Source organism: Artibeus jamaicensis, unplaced genomic scaffold, assembly GCF_021234435.1.
Source record: "Artibeus jamaicensis isolate MK-2021 breed Jamaican fruit bat unplaced genomic scaffold, CSHL_Jam_final contig_793, whole genome shotgun sequence".
NCBI lineage: Eukaryota > Metazoa > Chordata > Mammalia > Chiroptera > Phyllostomidae > Artibeus > Artibeus jamaicensis.
In genome coordinates this window covers 9,849,125-9,870,716 of record NW_026521975.1, presented here as the reverse complement: position 1 = coordinate 9,870,716, position 21,592 = coordinate 9,849,125, and the positions used below count along the sequence as shown (strand labels likewise).

At 36.9% G+C, this 21,592-nt stretch overlaps 1 protein-coding gene across 9 annotated transcripts in view; it reads right to left on the bottom strand.

Moving 5' to 3' along the window:
- The window catches only part of DLG1 (discs large MAGUK scaffold protein 1), a 306,240-nt gene that overhangs the window by 4,655 nt on the left and 279,993 nt on the right, over positions 1-21,592 (bottom strand). For all 9 annotated transcript variants that reach the window (XM_037147391.2, XM_037147392.2, XM_037147393.2 and 6 more), the window contains one exon: positions 13,355-13,464. In XM_037147391.2, coding sequence (XP_037003286.1) covers positions 13,355-13,464 — 110 coding nt within the window. The remainder of the gene's footprint in view (positions 1-13,354; positions 13,465-21,592) is intronic.

Genomic DNA, 21,592 nt, shown 5'->3' with positions numbered 1-21,592 from the left:
GGTGGTAGCCATCCTAGTGTGTGTAAAGTGGTATCTCATTGTGGTTTTGAGCTGCATTTCCCTAATAAAGTGTGATGTTAAGAATCCTTTCATGTGTTATTTCATTTGTATATCTTCAGAGAAATGTTTATTCAAGCACTTTATTTATTTTAAATATTTTATTTATTTATTTTCAGAGAGAGGGGAAGGAAAGGAGAAGGAGAGAGAGAGAAACACCAGTGTGCGGTTGCCTCTCATGTGTCCCCCACTGGGAACTGGCCTGCAACCCAGGCATGTGCCCTGACTGGGAATCGAACCGCGATCGCATGGTTCGCAGGCCCGCGCTCAATCCGCTGAGCCACACCAGCCAGGGCATCAAGCACTTTATTTTTGAATTAGGTTGTTTTCCTGTTGAGTTTTAGTTCTCCATATATTCTGGATATTAACCATTTATCAGATGATTTGCAAATATTTTTTTCCCATTCTGTGGGTTGTGTTTTTATATTGTATATTGTACCATGAGATACAGAAAAAATTTAAAATATTAAGTCTAATCTTTTTTATTCTTTAATACCTGTGTCTTTGAAGTTATAATCAAGAAATCAGACAAATTCAATGTTGTAAAGCTTTTGTCCTCTTTTTTAAGAGTTTTATTTTCTTATATTTATGTCCTTAATACATTTTGAGTTAGCTTTTGTATACAGTGTTAGGCAAGGTTGGTCCAACTTTCTTTTGCATATGGATATCCAGTTTTCCCAGTACCATTTATTGAAAAGACTATGCTTTCCTCCTCTGAACGGTGTTGAATCTTTGTCAAAAATCAACTAATTAGCCCTGGCTGGTGTGGCTCAGTGGATTGAATGTTGGCCAGTGAACCAAAGGGTTGCTAGTATGATTCCCAGTCAGGGCACATGTCTGTGTTGTGGGTCAGGCTGCCAGTAGGGGGTGAATGAGAGGCAACTGCACATTAATACTTCTCTCCATCTTCCTCCCTCCCTCCCTTCCTGTCTCTCTAAAAATAAAAAGAAATAAATCAAGTGATTACATATGTGAGGGCTTACTTCTGAGGTATTACATTCTGTGTTTAGGTCAACACTGCACTGTAATGATTACTAGGCTTTGTAGTAAATTTTGATATTAGCAACTGTGAGTCATTTTTGTCTTTTTTAATGACTATTTAGATACACCTATTTGGGTGTATATTGAGTCCATATGCATTTTATTATGGGTTCTTCTATTTCCAGAGAGAGGGTCATTGTGATTTTGATAGGAATTGTAGTACACCTGTAGATTATTTTGGGAAGTTTTGACATTTTAACAATAACTAAACCTTCTGGCCCGGGCTGTTGTGGCTAAGTTGGCTGGAGCATTGTTCTGTAACCAAAAGGTTGCAGGTTTGATTCCTGGTCATGGCACATACTAGGTTGTAGGTTTGATCCCCAGTCTGGTGATACAGGAGGCAATCAATCGATGTTTCTTACACTGATGTTTCTCTTTTCCTTCCCCTCTCCCTCTCTCTCTAAAATGCAATGAAAAAAAATCCTTCAGTGAGGATAAAAAGCAACAATTAAACCTGAACAGGCACATGGAATATGTTTCCATTTATTTATTTTTTTAAATTTCACCAGTGTTTTGTAGTTTTCATTGTATAAGTCTTTCACTTCAGTTAATCTGTAAACATTTAATTTTTGATGTAATTGTAAACATAATTGCTTTTATAATTTCATTTTCAGATTGTTCATTGTATATAGAAATGTAACTGATTCTTGTGTGTTAACTTTGCTAATATTTTGTTCAATTTAATAGTTCCAATACCTTTTATGTGGAGTCTTCAGAGTTTTGTATAGGTAAGATCGTAGTATCTGCAGATAATTTTACCTCTTTCTTTTCAGTCTGGATGCCTTTTTTTTCACTTGGGACAGCTTTTATCTTTGATCTGGCCAGAACCTCCAGTATTATGTTAAACAGAAACAGTAAAAGCAGGCATCCTTGCCTGTTCCTGATCTTAAGAGAAAGTTTTCACTCTTTTACCACTGATTATCTTTGCTGTGGGTTTTGCATATATGGCTTTCGTATTGAGGTAGTTTCCTTTTCTTCCTATTACTTGTTTTTATCATGAAAGGGTGTTGAATATTGCCAAATGCTATACCTGCATTAGTTGAAATGATTCTGTGAATTTTCCCCTTCATTTTGATGACATGGTTTATTATGTTGATTTTCAAATCATTCTGGCATTATAGGAGTAAATCCTACTTGGTCATGATGTATAATCCTCTTAATATACTGCTGAATTTGGGCTGCTAGCATCACGTCACTCATTTTTTCACCAATGTTCCTAAGTTATATTGGTATGTAGTTTCTTGATGGTCTTTGTATCAGGATAATACTGCCTTCATAGAATGAGTTAGAAAGTGTTCCTTCATCTTCAATTTTTTAGAAAAGAATGAGGAGGACTGGCATTAGATTTTTAAAACGTTTGGTAAAATTTACCAGAAGCCCTCTAGCTCAGGGCTCTTCTTTGTTGGGAGTTTTAAATTACCAATTCAGTCTCTTTACTAGTTATCTATCAACTCAGATTTTCTATTTCTTTGTGATTTAATCTTGGTAGATTTTGTGTTTCTAGAAATTTGTCCATCTAGGTTATATATATACTTTTTGGCAAAACTGTTCATAATGCTCTTGTAATGATTTTATCTCCATAGTATTACTAATACTGTCCCTACTTTTATTTCCTATTTTAGTAGTTTGAGTCCTCTTTTTCCTTATTTCATCTTGCTAAAGATTTGTAATTTTTTTGTTGATCTTTTCAAAGGACCAACTTCTGATTTCACTGATTTTTGTTTTGTTTTTCCCTTTACACCTTAAAAAAAAAATATTATGCCATTACAGTTGTCCCATTTCCCTTCATTCCCCTCCACCCTGCACACCCCTCCCCCACCATTCCCCCCCTTTAGTTTATGACGTGTCTCAAGTTCTTTAGATTCTATATTTCCCATGCTATTCTTGCCCCCATCTATTTTCTATCTACTGTCTATGCTACTTATTTTGTGTACCTTTCCCCCCCTTCTCCTCCTCCCACTCCCCTGTTGCTAACCCTTCTTGAGATCTTCATTTCTATGTTTCCACTCCTGATCTAGCTGTCCTTTTAGTTTGCTTTTGTTTTAGGTGTGGTTGTTAATAACTGTGAGTTTGCTGTCTTTTTACTGTTCATATTGTTTGTATTTTTATCTTCTTTCTCTTACATAAGTCCCTTTAACATTTCATATAATAAGGCCTTGGTGATGATGAACTCCTTGAACTTGACCTTATCTGAGAAGCACTTTATCTGCCCTTCTATTCTAAATGAAAGCTTTGCTGGGTAGAGCAATCTTGGATGTAGGTCCTTGTATTTCATGACTTGGAATACTCCTTTCCAGCTCCTTCTTGCCTGTAAGGTCTCTTTTGAGAAATCTGCTGACAGTCTGATGGGGACTCCTTTGTAGGTGACTGTCCTCTTAGCTCTTGCTGCTTCTAGGATTCTCTCCTTCATTTTAATTTTGGGTAATGTAATTATGATGTGCCTTGGTGTGCTCCTTCTTGGGTCCAACTTCTTTGGGACTCTCTGAGCTTCCTGGATTTCCTGGAAGTCTATTTCCTCTGCCAGAATGGGGAAGTTCTCTTTTATTATTTGTTCAAATAAAGTTTCCACTCGTGACTGTTCCTCTTCCCCTTCTGGCACCCCTATAATTCGGATGTTGGAGCATTTAAAGATGTCCTGGAGGTTCCTAAGACTCTCCTCATTTCTTTGAATTCTTGCTTCTTCACTCTTTTCTGTTTGGCCATTATTTGCTTTCTTCTGGTCCACTCCATTGATTTGAGTCCCAGTTTCCTTTTCATTGCTATTGGTTTCCTGTGCAATTTCATTCATTCCAATTAGTTTCGCCTTCATATATTTGTCTAATTTGTGGCTATAATCAACCAGTTCTGTGAGGATCCTGATGACCAGTGTTTTTTAAACTATGCATCTGAGAGTTTTGCTATTTCTTCATCGCTTAGATTTATAGGCTCTGGGGCTTTGAGATCTTCTTGAGCCATTTTTGGTCTGTTCGCACCCTTTAAGTGTGAGGAGTGGAGCTTTGGACTCCCAGGTCGCTGGGTTGTGACGCTGTATGTGGGGGTGTGGTCAGAGTGGGGAAATGGCGACCCCCTCTGCTGTTTCTCGCTGCTGGGTGAGGAGCAGCGCCTTAGGTGGTTCACCAGGGTCGGGCCACTCAGGGTTGCTTGGTTATGACGCTATATGTGGAGGTGGGGTCAGAGCAGGGAAATGGTGGCGCCCTCCCCGTCGCTTACTGTGGGGACGTGCTGGGTTCAGGTCCAATTGCCCACTCCCTCGCTTGTCTATCCGCGCACAAATGCATGACCACAGTCAACCGCAGCCCTGCTCCCTTGCTGTTTCCCCACGGTCGCTCGCTTGGTCGCTTGCTCCGTCGCTCACTAGGTCCAACCCTGTGCCTGGATTCCGCACACCTGAGTCTGTCCGACCGAGTTTTCCTGTGCAACCCTGCTGCACCAGCTGCTGGTTTCGCTCCTTACCGGTCAGGCTGAAGAATTTGTTGTTAACAGACTTCCAAAAAGTTCAATTTTCTGTGTTCTGGCTGTGTTTTCTGTTGCTAATATTTAGTTGTCTCTAAACTTGGTTGTGTGAGAAGGCACGGCATATCCACCTATGCCTCCATCTTGGCGGAAGTCTAGTTAAGTGTTCTTGCACTATTTTTTTCAAATAGATTTCCAATTTCTTGCTCTTTCTCTTCTCCTCCTGGCACCCCTGATTCCAATGTTGGACCTCTTGAAGGTTTCCTGGAGACTGCTTACACTATGCTTTTTTACGATTTTTTCTTCTTGTTCTCATTGCTTCCTTATTTTGAAAATCATTGATTCTCAGCTTCATCTACTCTACAATTGTCACCCTCTAAATTGTTCCTTAATTAGTGTATCTTTCATTTCTGATTGGATCTTTTCTATGCTGTTGAGGTCCTCACCAAGTTCCTTGAACATCCTTATAACCAGGTCTTAAACTCTGCATGTGATAGATTGCTTATCTCCCTTTTGTTTAGTTTTTTTTTTTCTGGAGCTTTGATCTGTTCTTTCATTTGGGCCACGTTTGTCTCCTAGTTTTGGCAGCCTCCCTGTTTGTTCCTATGTACTAGGTGGAGCTGCTATGACTCCCTGTCTTGGTAGCATGACCTGTAGGGTGTAGTGGCAGAGTCTCCCCTACTGCCCAAGCTGGGTACTTGAGGTGGGCCCTTCATGTGGGCTGAGTACATTCTCCTCTTGTAGTTTAGCTTTGGTTGCTATTGGCAGATCAATGAGATGGATTTACCCAGGCCTGTTACCTGCAAGGACTTGCTGTGACCACTTACTACTAACCTCTGCCCTCTGTGGAGGATCAGATGTGCAGGGGCAGGGTGGTGGTGGTTTGACATGGTGTGTGGCTGTTCACTGAGTGTGCTGGTGCTGAGGTTTCCCAGGCAGTGCAGGTAGAGGTCAGCCCCCACCTTGGTTTTGCCTAGGGCCACCCTGTCTGGGCTAAAAAGTGTAAGATGGTTGCTACTTAAGCTGTGCTTGGAGATTTCCAGGTGAAGCTATGCTGTGAATCTAGGCTGGTTGCTGCTAGTGCTGGGCTTGCAGCCACTTAGCACTGAATTTACAGGGGCTCCGGGCTCATTTAGACTGGCTGTTGCTTGTTTTAGAGAATTTAGGAAGTTGTGAAACATGAACCAATACCAGCCATTAATATGGAAAAGCAGCTTCAGTGGGCCTGTACACCGGATGGGACGTAGTCTCTGGGGATCTCCAGGGCAGAGCAAACAGTGTTAGTCAGGCTGACAATCTCAGATATGACACCAGCCTGCTGGTTCAATGGGGGCAGGGCTCAGAAAAGGGACAATGTCCTTTGCTTGCCTTTCTTTCTCCCAGCTCTTGTCTTGATGTCAGACACTTCAGTTTCTTCCTGTATGCCACTGGTGCCCTTCAAGCTGCTACCCCAGTGCTAGAGCTCAGAGGGAGTGAGTCCGAGTAAGTGCATGTATTGGTTTTTAAAGAAGAACTGCAGGAGGCCCCAGTAGTTTCCTTTACTAACTCCATCCCCACTGATTTTTGCAGCCACAAGTTGTGGGGACTTATCTTTCTGGCACTGGGACCCTGGGCTTGGGCATCTGGTGTAGGCCTGTCACTTCTCTCTTCAGAGATATCTCTCCCAAAATTTTACCCACCACATGTGGATATGGCACCAGCTTGTTCTGTATCTCTGCCCCTCCTACCATTCTGGATGGATGTGGTTTAATTCTGTAGTTGTCAGACATCCATTCAACTTGACTTCTGATGGTTCTGAGGGATGGCTGTCCTGTATTTTAGTTGTAGTTTTGATGTGGTTGTGTGAGGAGGCAAGTCGTATTTACCTATGCTGCCATCTTGACTGGAAGTTCTCTCTTCTCTATTCTGTTGATCTCTGCCCTAAGTCTTATTTTCTTCCCTTCTGCTAGCTTCGGGTTTCGTTTGTCCTTTTTCTAGTCCTTAAGTTATAGTTAGGTTGTTGATTTGATGTCTTTCTTTTTAATGGAAGCATTTACAGTTATATATTGCCCCTCGCAACACTTTTTTCTGTGACCCACAAATTTTGATGTTGTATGTTTCATTCATTTCTAAATAATTTCTAATTTTTCTTTCTGATTTCTTACTTGGTAAGAGTGTGTTAATTTACACAATTTTGTGAGTTTTCCAGCCTTACACTTGCTACCGATTTTGAAATTCAACCTACTGTGACCAAGGAAGATACTTTGATGATATTTATACTTTAAAACACAGTGAGACAATTTGTTACCTATGGGGTAACCTGAAAAACATCCCCATGTGCAAATGAGAATGTATAAAGGGTGGGGAAAAGTAGGTTTACAGTTCTGAGTATATAAAACAGTTTGTTCTTGTATTATGTACTAATTACTGTATTATTTTCCATACAAACTGTAAATCTACTTTTGCCCCACTCTGTACTCCGCTGTTGTTGGGTAGAGTGTTCAGTATGTGTCTGTTAGGTCTGGCTAATTTATTGCGTAGTTTAAGTCTTCTATTTAACTTATGTTTTGTTTGGCCGTTTAATCCACTATTGTGAGTGGGGTACTTAAGTCTCCAACTACTACTGTAAAACTTTCTCCCTTTAATTCTGTCAATTTTTGTTTCATATGTTGAGTAATATCATTAGTTACATAAATGTTTATAATACTTTATTAACACATACTGTCCTTTTTGCATGTTATCTTTTTTGATTTAAAATCTATATTGCCTGATATGAGTATAGCTACTCCTGCTCTCTTTTGATTACTATTTGCGTGGAATTAGAAATGGAGCCTGAAGATGAGACAGAATTGCTGCAATCTCATGATAAAACTTGAATGGATGAGGAGTTGCTTTTTATGAATGAGCAAAGAAAGTAGTTTCTTGAGATGAAATCTACTGCTGGTGAAGAGGCTGTGAAGATTGTTGAAATGACAACAAAGGGTTTAAAATATACATAAACTTAGTTGATAAAGCAAGCAGCAGTTTACTTCAATTTTGAAAGATCTGCTGTGGGTAAAATGCTATTAAACAACAGTGTACATATATATATATATATTTAAAGATTTAAAAAATTTATTTACTTCTTAGAGAGAGGGGAAGGGTGGGAGAAAGAGAGGGAGAGAAAGATCAACATGTGAGAGATAGATCAATTGAATCAAACCTGTGATCCTTTGGTTTGTAGGTCACCACTCAATCCACTGAGCCATACCAACCAGGGCAAACTAGCATTGTGTATTATAAGATAAACTGTTCATGAAAGAAGGAGTCCACTGATGTGGGAGACTTCACTATTGACTTATTTTAAGAAATTGCCACAGCCCTCCCAGCCTTCAATAACCAGCACTGGGATCAGTCAGCAACCATTACATCAAGGCAAGGCCCTTCATGGTCAAAGAGGTTATGACTTGCTGATAGCTTAGATGGTGGTTAGCAATAAAGAATTTTTCAAAAAGATTTTATTTTTATGGAGAAAAAAATAGAGGGAAAAAGACAAATAGAAATATCTGGGTTGCAGGCTACCCCCAACTAGGGACCTGGTCTGCAACCCAGACATGTGTCCTGACTGGGAATCAAACTGGTTACCCTTTGTTTTTGTGGGATGATGCCCAATCCACTGAGTCTCATCAATCAGGGAAGCAATAGAATTTTTTTAAAATTAAGGTATGTACATTGTATTTTTAGACATAATGTTACTGCACACTTAATTGACTACAGTATAATGGAAATGTAACTTTTTTAGGTACTGGAAAACCAAAAAACTTGTGTGATTCACTTTATTGCTATATTTACTTTATTTATGTGGTCTGGAACCAAACCTACAATATCTCTGAGGTATGCCGGTACTTTCATATATACTTGGAGATTGTTCCTTCTCATTACTGTAGAACAGTGATTTTCAACCTGTGTACTGCAAGAATTTTTAAAACATGCAATACCTGACTATGCAGGAGAACTGATCTCTTTTCCCTCAGACAGTCAAAAAAATGACAAAAGGCAATACAACAATAGCCATCCAGTGTGAATGAATCAAAATTATACCTATTTTTGTCAGATTGGCAAAAAATTTAATTTTTGGTCTGCTGAATTTTAGTAGTTTATGTGTGACATTAAATTAAAAAGGCTGAAATCACGGCTGAAGAATATTTCACTGTGTGAATATGTCATACTTTATGTATTTGACAATGGGCACTTGGATAGTTTCAAGGATTTGGTTATTTTTAATAGTACTTGTATCAATAATCAAGTATGCCTTTGGTAAACATCTGTAAACATTTCTATTCAGTATACATCTAGGTCTATTAGGTCTAGACTACCAGGTCTTAAGTTATGTGTATGTCAAGCTTTAGGAGATACTATAAAAAGTTTACCAATGTGTAAGTACCAATTTACACCCCTATTAGTATTAGGAGTTTCAGCTGCTCCACATCCTTGGCAACATTTGATTTTTAAAAAAATTATTATTTATTTATTTTTTTAAGTTATTTTTCAAGTACAGTTTTTTGTCTATTTCTCCCAACCCAGCCCCCCCGCCATTCCATGCTCCCCACCTCCCTCCCATCTCCACCTCCCCTAGCTCTCGTCCCTGCATCCTTCACATTTGTTCCTCCAAATCCCTCGATATGTTTTTTTTTAATTTTAACTACTTTGATGTGTGGGTGGTAGTTTATGACACTGTGGTTTTAACTTGCACATGATTAGCTGATCACCATCTCATGTTTACTATTTGGATATCTTCTTTAGTGAAGTGTTCAAGTCTTACTCATTTTTCTACTGGGTTGCCTGTGCTAACCTTTTTAATGTCTTCTGGATGTGCAGTGATATTCTCATTTTGATTCCTAATATATTATTTATGTCTTTTTAATTTTCTCTCCTGGATCTTTCTTATTAAAATTTTACAGTATTTTCAAAGAGAAAATTTTTAGTTTTGTTGATCCTCTCCACCATAATTTTGTTTTCTATTTCTTTAATTTCTACTTCTTTGAGTTTAACTGACTTTTTCTAATTTCTCAAGATCTTAGATTTTCAACATTTATTTCTTAATATTTGATGTCCAACATTCTTCCCAATATTTAAGGCTGTGGAGTTTCTATCACCAAGACTGCTGGATCCTCCAAATTCATTTACTTGACAATTTCATTACCATTTAGTTAAAAACATTTATTAACTTAGGCTGATTTCTTCTTTGGCCAGTTCAGAGGTATAATGGTTAATTTACAAATACATTGAGATTTTCTCTTGATCTTTTCATTATTTTTTGAATATCAAGAATTTATTTTTTAATATATTTTATTATGCCATTACAGTTGTCCCATTTCTCCCCTTCATTCCCCTCCACCCTGCACACCCCTCCCCCAATCCCCCCTTTAGTTCATGTCCATGTGTCACAAGTTCTTTAGCTTCTACATTTCCCATACTATTCTTGTCCTCTCCCCTGTCTATTTTCTATGTACCATCTATGCTACTTATTCTCTGTACCTTCTCCCCCTTTCTCCTCCTTCCACTCCTCTGTTGCTAACCCTCCATGTGATCTTCATTTCTATGGTTCTGTTCCCGATGTCTGCTTAGTTTGCTTTTGTTTTAGGTGTGGTTGTTAATAACTGTGAGTTTGCTGTCTTTTTACTGTTCATATTGTTTGTATTTTTTATCTTCTTTCTCTTACATAAGTCCCTTTAACATTTCATATAATAAGGCCTTGGTGATGATGAACTCCTTGAACTTGACCTTATCTGAGAAGCACTTTATCTGCCCTTCCATTCTAAATGAAAGCTTTGCTGGATAGAGCAATCTTGGTTGTAGGTCCTTGTATTTCATGACTTGGAATACTCCTTTCCAGCCCCTTCTTGCTGTAAGGTCTCTTTTGAGAAATCAGCTGACAGTCTGATGGGAACTCCTTTGTAGGTGAATGTCCCCTTATCTCTTGATGCTTCTAGGATTCTGTCCATTTTAATCTTGGCTAATATAATTATGACGTGCCTCGGTGTGTTCCTCCTTGGGTCCACCTTCTTTGAGACTCTCTGAGCTTCCTGGACTTCCTGGAAGTCTATTTCCTTTGCCAGATTGGGGAAGTTCTTTTCTCCTTTATTATTTGTTCAAGTAAGTTTTCCACTTGTTGCTCTTCCTCTTCCCCTTCTGGTACCCCTATAATTTAATGTTGGTATGTTTAAAGGTGTCCTGGGGGTTCCTAAGCCTCTCCTCATTTTTTTGAATTCTTGTTTCTTCATTCTTTTCTGGTTGGATGTTTCCTTCTTCCTTCTGGTCCACTCCACTGATTTGAGTCCCAGTTTCCTTTCCATCACTATTGGTTTCCTGTGCATTTTCCTTCATTTCACTTGGTGTAGCCTTCATTTGTTCATCTAATTTGCAACTAAAATCAACCAGTTCTGTGAGCATCCTGATCACCAGTGTTTTGAACTGTGCATTTGATAGGTTGGCTATCTCTTGGTCACTTAAAAGTATTGGCTCTGGGGCTTTGATTTGTTCTTCTGCTTGAGCCATAATGTTTTGGTTTGTTCGCACCTGTTATGTATGAGGGGCGAAAGCTTAAATGTTCACCTGGGGTAGGTCAACCCAGTCTCTGGTTTGTGACTGGGAGCGGGGTCTGAGAGAAAGCGATGGCATTTGTTCTACTCTCTTGGATTTTGGTCCCCTCTGCTGCTTCCAACAAGCAAATTGGGCCCCTCTGGTGCTGGTTCCCAGGTGGGTGAGCTTGTGTACATTCTAGGACCCTATGAGTCTCTCTAACAAACTCTCCTGTGAGGCTGGGAGCCTCTCCTGGCACCTCAACCCCTGAAAGTTTTTCCAATTGGTGCTTTTAGACTTTAATTCCCATTGCTGGAGTCCTGGCTTACACGGTCTGTTTCGCTATGTGTCTTTTACCTGGTTTATCTGCGCGTGAATGTGTGACCACAGTCAGCCAGCCACCTTGCACCCTTCCTGAGTCTGCCTGTTGCCACCCCACACCTGGGATCTGCCAACTGCCCCTGTGCCCCTAGGTTGGTCCAGCAGCCACTGCTTTTTCCTGCCTCGACCCCACTCTGCCAGCCGCCAACTCCGCCCCTCTTACCAGTCTGGAATGAATGATTCGTTGTTGTTGGACTTCGGTACAGTTCAATTTTCTGTCTGTCTTGGTTGTGTTTTTGTTTCTAAATCTTGTCCTTAAATTTGATTGTGCGAGGAGGTACAGTGTTTCCACCTGCGCCTTCATCTTGGCCGGAAGTCCCTGATCTTTTCATTATTGATTTCTATTTTAATTTCATTGTGGTCAGAGAATATTTGTTTTTAATCATTGGAATTCTGTAGGTTAGCACAGGATTAGTTTTGGCAACTGTTTTATGCGCACTTCGAATAAATGTGAATTTTGCAGATGTCAAGCATAGTCTTCTACACATATCAGGTAAAGTTTCAAAATTGTGTTGTTCTAGATCCTTAATGATTCTTTGTTTCTTTTTTTATTTTTTATTACTTCCTGACTAATGTGTTAAGTTTTCCTACTATGATCATAAAATTACTTTTTTCATGTACAGTTTTAAGTTTGTGTTTATACATTTTGAAACTGTGCTATTAAATGTAAACAAATGTCTAAATAGATATTACTGATATCAGTAAAACTTATTTTTAGGAAATCTCATATCTCTATTAATACCTCTTGCCTCAAACTATACTTTGATAGTAAAATAAGCCAGCTTACTTCTTCATGGTATATCTTTTTTCTATTCTTTTTCTTGTGCCTTTATTTAAGGTGTGTCTTATGAAAGCAATGTATGTTTCATAATGCAATATCCCAAAATATGTTACTTTGGCATACTGAGTATTTTAAGATAAACAAATTTGAAAAATGGCAGGTGTAGAAAGAACTTTGACTTTCCCAAGAAGTAGGTCATAAGAGAGGAATACCTCCTATACCTGGAAAAAAGTAGCATCTTATCTCCAAAGATGGAGGGATATTGAGAGAATTTGAGTGAACAGAACTAAGTTTCCCTAACTTTACTACTCTTAAACTTAGCTCACATCCTATGTCCTATCACATTTTCCCCTGACTTTCTACTCTTCATCAAACCTAGTATAAAAATGCTCAGATTTAACTATTTCTTTGGGTCTTCAAATCCTTATGAGGCCTCCATGCCACAAAAAAGTTAAATAAATTGGTATGCTTTTCTCTTGTTAATCTATCTTTTATTATAGAGACTCAACTTAGAACCTAGGAGAGTAGAAGAAAATTATTTTTTCCTCTTCTACAGAAGGAACATAATTGTTTTTTCTTCATCCATTCTGATAATTTTTGTTTTTAAATTAGACTATTTAGTCTAGTATTTAATTGATGAAATATTTGGGTTCATTTATGAGTATACCATATTACTATCTGTATGCTTGTTGTTCCTTCTGTTATGTTTTTATTAGCTATTTTCTCTTTGTTTTTTAAAAATTCTATTTCTTATCCTCTAATAGTTAAGTAGTTATACTTAAGTATTTATTATTTTATTCCCTTAATGGTTACTCAGAGCTGTACTGCTTCATTCAGTAGGTACTAGCCAAATGTTACTAAACTTAAAATTATAATACATGTTATCTTATTCTTAAGTACATTAATATTGGTGATGATAACAGTTAATATCACAGAGTGCTTATTTAATTCTCACGACAACCCTAAGAGGCTGGTATACTATTAATTTCTCCATTTCACAGATGAAGGAACTGAGATGCAGGGATGTTAAATAAATTACCTAATTTAATAATTGATAAAGACTGAATCTCTACTTAGAACCTGTTTCTTATTTACACTTACATGATATTTTCCATGGATTTGGGTTTAATGAAAATGGAGATTGGGTAAAGTTGTGCAATCTGTAATCTCTTTATGGCATTTCCAGACACATCGAGGATACAATGTTTGCCCTAAAATAGAGGGAATAAAGAAAAAAAAAAAACAAGTGAAGCAAATATTTTAAATTATATCAATGGTACATTTTCTACAGGTAAAAAATCTGAATTATGATATGTTTGGATCCTGTTCACTTTAAGCAAACTTGTCATTTCTGTAAGTTTCAGATGGAAAATGAAATAAAGGCAATGAATAATGACTATGTGTAATTAATTTTCCACTCTCAAATATTACTCTTAGTTTTTATAAACCAGTAATCTCTCAAAATGGCAACTGGTAAGGGATTCTTATCTTTTATTTTGGTGAGGAAGGGCATTAAAAAATCCTAAGCTACCATCTTACCATTATTATCCTCTCATAAAATATATGATCAATAAGAAGGTAAAAAGCCTAGATTAAAGAAGTTTTTACCCTGGCTGCTGTGGCTCAGTAGATTGAGTGCTGGCCTGTGAAGCAAAGGGTCACTGGTTTGATACCCAGTCAGGGCACATGCCTGGGTTGCGGCCAGGTCCCCAGTGTGGGTGCGTGAGAGGCAACTATACATTTATGTTTCTTTCCCTCTTTCTCACTCCCTTCCCCTCCCTCTAAAAACAAATAAATAAAAATCTTAAAAAAAAGAAATTTTAAAGGAAATATAGTTAGGAAACTTCACTACCAATACTCTACCCTATTTTCTAATTTTATTGGGAAACTGGCAAAAACTTTATCACAAACTGACAATTAGGAAATCCAGTTCTGGACTTAAAACACTTTTGTGACATGCTTAAACACACTGACAAAGGCTATTTACATTTTTAATGATGATGAACATTTCCATGTTATAAATAAGGTAGTACTTACAACTTATCAAACATTTTTTGGATAACATTTTAAATCAGGTACTCCCCCATAATGCATTTTGTAATCTAAGGCCTTGTAATCTAAGGGCTTCAGTGAATGATAATTTCACTTTAGAAGAATATTTAAAAGAAACAATTTAATATATTTAATGTAATTTTAATTATATAAGTACTTCAATTACATAGAAAAGTACAGAAAGTAATAGACACACATGTACCCACACTTACTTTTATCTGATATTAATATTCTACCTGATTGCTTAGAAATTAAAAAAAGCTTTACACTAAAACATTATTCTATCATCCCTCCCTATATGCATGCAAAGTTTGAGAGCAAACGGCAGACATACACCTTCACCTCGTTTCCTAAAAACAATTACATCTCTTAAATAACCACAGTATAATTTCAGTTGCCCATCTAATGTCTTTTACTGCAAAAGAAAAACAAAAACAAAACACATTACATACAACCGTAAATGTCTTTAGTCTCTCTCTGTCAATCTGTCAAGTTTTTTAGTTTTTGTCTTTCATAATTTTGATAGTTTTAGAGAATTACAGAACATTTTTTCATAGAATATGCCTCAACTTGGGATTGGCAAACCTGCCATGTTTCCCAACAAATGGCAGGTCACACATTTTTGGCAGAAATACCACAGAAATGTATCCTTCTCAATCCAGCATAGCAGGAGGCATATGGGATCTATTAGTCCCATTACTGGGGAAGTTAATTTTGATCACTTAAGGTTTTGTCTGCCACATTTCTCCACTGTAAGATTACTATTTTCCCGTTTGTAACTGGTAAGTATTTGGTGGGGGGTGGGGGGGGGAGGAGGATAGTTTGAAAGTATTAACTATCCTGTTTCTCATCAGGTATTAATTCATTTACTCATTAATCTAGCACAGACATTAATGATTCTGGCCTGAAATATTACCATGGTAGTTATTAAGAGAGATTTCATCATTTCTACCTTTGTTAGTAGATATTCTAATGTAAGGGAAAGCTTTCCCTTCTACCCATTTATTTATACATTATGGACTTTTAGATTCTTACTTTATTCTCTATGTTATAATTAAGTTAAAATCATCATTTATTTTAATATTCAAATTACCCACATGTGGCCTCTGGGGGACCTTACAGGTTGGTTCTGTGTCTCTCTGACATGTCCTCATTATTTTTAAAACACTTCCTTATTTTTCCAGCACAGAAAATGTTCTAGACTCATCTTGTACTTTCCAGACAAGGAGTTACAGATTTTTTTTTGGTGGAGAGTGATATTTATGAGCCAAAATCTAGGCACTAGATATTCTTATTGTTTACTAAGGAGTCATCATTTTTAGAGAACAGTGCAAGGAAACAAAGATATGTATATACACACACATCTCTATTCCTACAACTATCCATATTAGGATACACAGGTTTATATTCATATTTCTAAATCCAATTCAATTATTACAGAGTTCATTCTACCCTCTCCCTTTTCCATATTTCTAAAATTACTTCTCTAACAATAAGAAGCCTCTCATTATTGTCAACATATTAATTTGCTCAACTCTAGAATATACATTAGTTTTACAACTGTTAGCTTATACAACTCTGAAAATCAAAAGTACTAGTTATTTGTTTACAGATCTTTTTGTATTTAGCCATGGTTCAGGATTATTGGGATTAACACTCTTCTCCCTTTCCTTTCCCTCTTTAATGCAGTTATTTGAAATCTAGTTTATCTAGTTCCTATTTGTATATTGTTTTGCATTTCCACTATCTTCCCTTGTTTTTAGTTTTTCTAAATATATAAAATGTTAACATAGTTCTAAAAGTCATAATTGTATAAAAATGTGTACTTGGAGAAATGTCACATTTCCATCCCTTCTGTCTCATTCCCAATCTCCCATCCTTTCCACCCCTCCCTCTGTAGGTAATCAATCTCATTAATTTCTGACTTATTCTATATCTTATTTTCACATGAATTGTAAATTAACCTTTTGTACCTTTTTTCTATTATATTTTTGTCTCTATTTCCTAAATTTAATTTTAAAGTTGTTTATATATTTAGAATATTAGCCCTCTGCTTGGAAATTTTTTGTCAGATTTTATCTTCAATCCTCACCTGAGGATATGTTTATTAATTTTTAGAGAAAGGAAGAGAGGAAGAGACATATCATTGTGAGAAACATCTATTGGTTGCCTCCCGTATGTGCCTCAACCAAGGATTGACCTACAAACTAGGCATCTGCCCTGACTAGGAATTGAACCTGCAATCTTTTCAGGTAAAGGATGATGTTCCACCAAATGAGTCACCCAACTAGGGCTCTGCCAGTTGTTTTCTGACCTTGGTAATAGTGTTCTCCAACAGTTTTTGGAAGTTTTTCTGGCCAAAATCTTTTTTAGTTTTAATGGGGTCAAATTTATCAGTCTTTTAGTGCATCTGAATTTTTTAATTCATGGTTCAAAACTTGTGCTATGACCAGGTGATATTTTCCTTCAATTGTATCGGAGCCATTTTTTTATGTGTGTATGGTGTAAAATATTGTTTTAATCAACCAATTAAACCATTTTTTTCCAGTTGTCCCAACACTATCAAAAAGTCTTTTATTAAAAGCCTCAGTGATTTGAGATTGCCCCTTTAATTATATATTGTATTTTTGTAAGCATTAGATCTTTTCTGGATTTTCTCTTCCATTCTATTGGTCTGCTTGTCCATTCATATGCCAGTACCATACTGTTTTAATTAACATTTTATGGTATGCTTTAATATCTGGTAGGACTTGAACTCTTTGCAGCTATTTTGTGTTGCTCTTGCTTCTCATATAACTACAATTTCAGTTGTCAAGCCCCATAAAAAAGCTGGTAGGTATTTTTATTGGGGTTGTGTTCATATACATACAAAAATTAGCTTAGAGAGAAATGACAGCTTTACAATATTAAGTTATCTTAGTTAAGGACAAGGGATGTCCTTTCTGTTGTTCAAGTCTAATATTCTGTCTTTCAGGAGTGTTTTATAGATTTCCTCATGTAAGTTTGCATCTTTCATTAAGTATACTATTTTACATTCTGCTTCTTATATTTTAAAGAGGCTTTTTATTGTCAGTATCTTCTAACTGGTTATTTTTCAGGTAAATAAAAGCTATTAATTTCTGCATATTAATTTTATATATTGCTTTGTTTTTCATTTTATATTTTAATTTTATAAATTTATTTTAGAAAACAAACTTTATAATTATTGTATGGTTTCTTAGGTATACCATATTATCTAAAAATAGTTTTACCTCTATTACAGTTCTTATGTTTCCAATTGACTTCTCTTGTCTAAAGCATTAATATCTTGTACACAATGAATATATCAAGTAGTAGTGGAGATAATGCCACATATTTGCCTAATTCCTCATCATAATGGAATTGCTTTTCATTTCTCCCATTTAAGATTTAAAACTAAGAGTATCTATGTATCCATCCATCTCAATCTCTTCTTCTTAAAAAATAACACGCATATCTAAAATTTGAGGGTATTTTTTTCCACCAGAAAAGGCATTAAATCCTACCACAACTTTTTTGGTATCTACAGATGTATGATCTGTGTCTTAGGATACATTAATGTGGTAGATTATATTAATGGATTTCCTAATACTGAGCTGACTTTAAAATCCTTTAATTCCATTTGGTTATGGTACATTACTTTTCCAACGTGGTTTTGAATTCTGTTTGCTAGAATATTTAACAGTTTTCCATTAAAATTTGTAAGTAATATCTATTATTTTCCAGTGCTCATCATGTTTAGATATCAGTATTTTACTAGCTTCATCAAAAAGAACGTTCTTGAACAGTTTATAGAGCTTTTGGACAATATGACCTTTGCAGATTTGGAAGAATTCACCCTCCAAAGCCATCCGAATATGGTGCTTTTTTAGGGGTAGTTCCTTGATAACTTGCTGTATGCCTCTAAAATTTTCTAATGGTTCAGTTTTGGATTCTTTAAGAAAATTATCTATCTCAAAAAAATTTTCTTTTCAACAAAGTTTTAAAATTTATTTATATAAAGACACTCAAAAGTAGTCTTTTATGATTTCATAATATGTCAATGGTTATACCCCTTCTCATTTCCTATTTCTATTACTTGTAATTTTACTTAAAAAAATCAGGTTAGCTAGTAGTTTGTCTATTGTGTTAATATTTTTTAGATCTTCTGTTTTTTGATTTCCTATCTTATAAATTTCTTTTAAAAAACTTATTATTTTTGTGACAAAAATAATACAGTGCATTATTAAAAATTTAAGTAGGTCAGAAAAAATATGAAATTCAATGTGTAAGTTCACATTTCCCCCAGAGTACCAGGAGGACTGTCAGCTTTTTTTTAAAGTTTGATTAAGGCATCACTGACCTACAATAAACTGCATGTATTTAAAGTACAGGCATACCTCATATTATTGTGTTATGTTTTATTACACTTTGCAGATAATGTGTTTTCATTAAGATTAAGGCAACAGCCCCCACCAGCTGAAAGATTACAACTTGCTGAAGGCTCAGATGATGACTAACATATTTTAGCAATAAATAAGGAATTTTTAAATTAAGGTATGTACATTTTTAAACATAATACTATTGCACACTCAATAGACAGTAGACATAAACATAATTTTTATATGCACTGGGAAACCAAACATTTCATGTGACTTGCTTTACTTAAGTATTTATTGTTGTGAAATGAAACCAAACCTCCAATACCCCTGAGGTATGACTGTATACAATTTGGTAAGTTTTGACATCTGTCAACATCCTGACATCATCAATACAATCAAGATAATAACCGTATCATTCACCACCAAAAGTTTTTTTACACCTCTTTGTATTCTCTCATTCCTCCCCAAGCAACTGGTAGTCTGCTTTCTGTTACTATAGGTTAGTGTGAAATTTCTAGAATTTTATATAAGTAAAATTATTCAATTATATATTCTATGTCCTTTACTCAGTGTAACTGTTTTGGGATTCATCCACATCACTGAGTATATATATCCATAGTTTAGTTCTGTTTATTGCTGAGTACTACCCCATTACATGGTATATACCACACTTTCTTCATTTGATAGTTGAGGGACATTTAGGCTGTTTTCAGTTTTTGTCCATTACAAACAGAGCTGCTATGAAAAATCACATACAAGTCTTTGTATGAATATGTGCTTCTTTTCTCCTGGGTAAATACCTAGAAGTGCACATTTAAACTTTTTTTTCAAATGGGTGTATAATTTTACATTCCCACCCAGCAGAGTATGACAGTTTCAACTGCTCCATATCTTTGTCAAACTTAGTAATGGTCAGTTTTAAAAAATATAGCCATTCTAATAGATGTGTAGTAGCATGTACTTCATTATGATTTCAATTCATATTTCCCTAATGACTGTTATGTTTACTGGCCACCTGTGTACTTCTTGAGAAATGTCTTTCCAAATCCTTTGCTCATTTTCATTTTTTAAAAAGATTTTATTTATTTTTAGAGAGAGGGGAAGGGTGGGAGAAAGAGAAAAATCAATTGGTTGCCTCTTGCATGCCGCAACCAGGACCTGACCCAGAACTCAGGCATGTGCCCTGACTGGAAACTGAACTGATTTGGGAGAAAATGCTCAATCCACTGAGCCCACTAGTCAGGGGCCTTTGCCCATTTTTAAATTGCATTATTAGTCTTTATTATTGTGTTGTAAGAGTTCTTTACACATTCTGGATACACATCCAGAACGTGTATCCAGATATATGTGTTATAATTTAAAAATACTTTCTAGATATAGAGTTTTTTTAAGAGCAAAAGTTTTATTTTGGATGCAGTCTAATTAATCATTCTTTTTCTTTTATGGATTGTATTTTTGGCATATTATCTTAGAAATCTTTGCCAAACCCAAAGTCATGAAGATTTTTCCCCACTTTTTCTTCTAAAAGGCTTATAGTTTTAGGCTTGACATCTTTTACCTATTTTGAGTTAATTCTTTATATGGTATGAGGTATAGTTAGTCAATTATTCCAGCACCTTATGTTAAAAGACTATCTCTTCCTGGAATTCTGGTCAAGATGGTGGCATAGGCAGACATGGCTCACTTCTTCCTACAACCACAGCAAAATCACAACTAAAATGTAGAACAACCATCACTTAGAACTAGCAGAAATCGAGTTGAATGGGTGCCTGACAATTACAGAATTAAAGAAAACACATCCATCCAGACTGGTATGAGAGGCACAGGCAAGGAAGGGCTGGTCCCTACCCATGTGTGGTGGATAAAAATTATGGACTGATATCTCAGGAGAAGTCCCAGCCCCACACAATCCCCACCCCTCCCAACCCAGGGTTCCAGTGACATGAAGAAAAGCCCCCATAAATTCTGACTGCAAAAACCAGCGGGGATTGAGTTGGTGTAAGAAACTTCTGGAGCCCCCAGCAGTACCCCTTAATCCACAGATGAACTCACCTACTCAGACTCACTTCCTCTGTGCTCCAGCATTGGGGTAGCAGCTTGAAAGGCACCAGTGATATATGGGGAGAGACTGAAGTGTCTGGCAAGCAGAAGCCACTGTCTTTTTTCTAGACCCTCCCCCGACACAACAGGTAAGTTGATGACATATCTGAGATTCTATCAACCTGGTTAACACTGTTAGACCCACCCTGGAGATCCCCAGAGACTCTGCCCCACCTAATGTACAGGCTCATTCAAATGACATTTCTGTATGAATGACTAGTCTTGGCTCATGCTTCACAACTTACTAAATCCTCTCAAGTAAGCAACAGCTGGTGAGCAGAGGTGAACCCAAGCCCAGCACTAGTAGCAGCCAGCCTAGATTCACAGCTTGGCTTTACCTGGGAATCTCCAAGCCCAGCACAAGTACTAGCCTCAGATTGCTTTATAGCTCAGAAAGGGTTGTCCCATGCAAAACACAGATGGGAGCTGACCTTGGCCTGTATCACTGGGGAAACCCCAGGGCCAGTACACCCAAGGGACAACTGCAGGCCACACTGGAGTACCACCACCCTGCTCCTGCACAGCTGATTCTCCATGGATGGCACAGGCTGGTGATTAGTGGTCAGAGCCAACCTTGTAGCTATCTGGCCTGGGTCAATCCCTCTCATTGATCTGCCAACAGCAACCAAGGCTCCACTACAAGAGAATGGTGTACTCAGACCACACAAAGGGCGTATCTGGAGAACCAGCTTGGGTGATAGAGGAGGCTGTGCCACTGGACCCAAAGGACACCTACTACTTAGCCCACACAACTAATACAAGGAGTCAAAGCAGCTCTACCTAATACATAGGAACAAACACAGGGAAG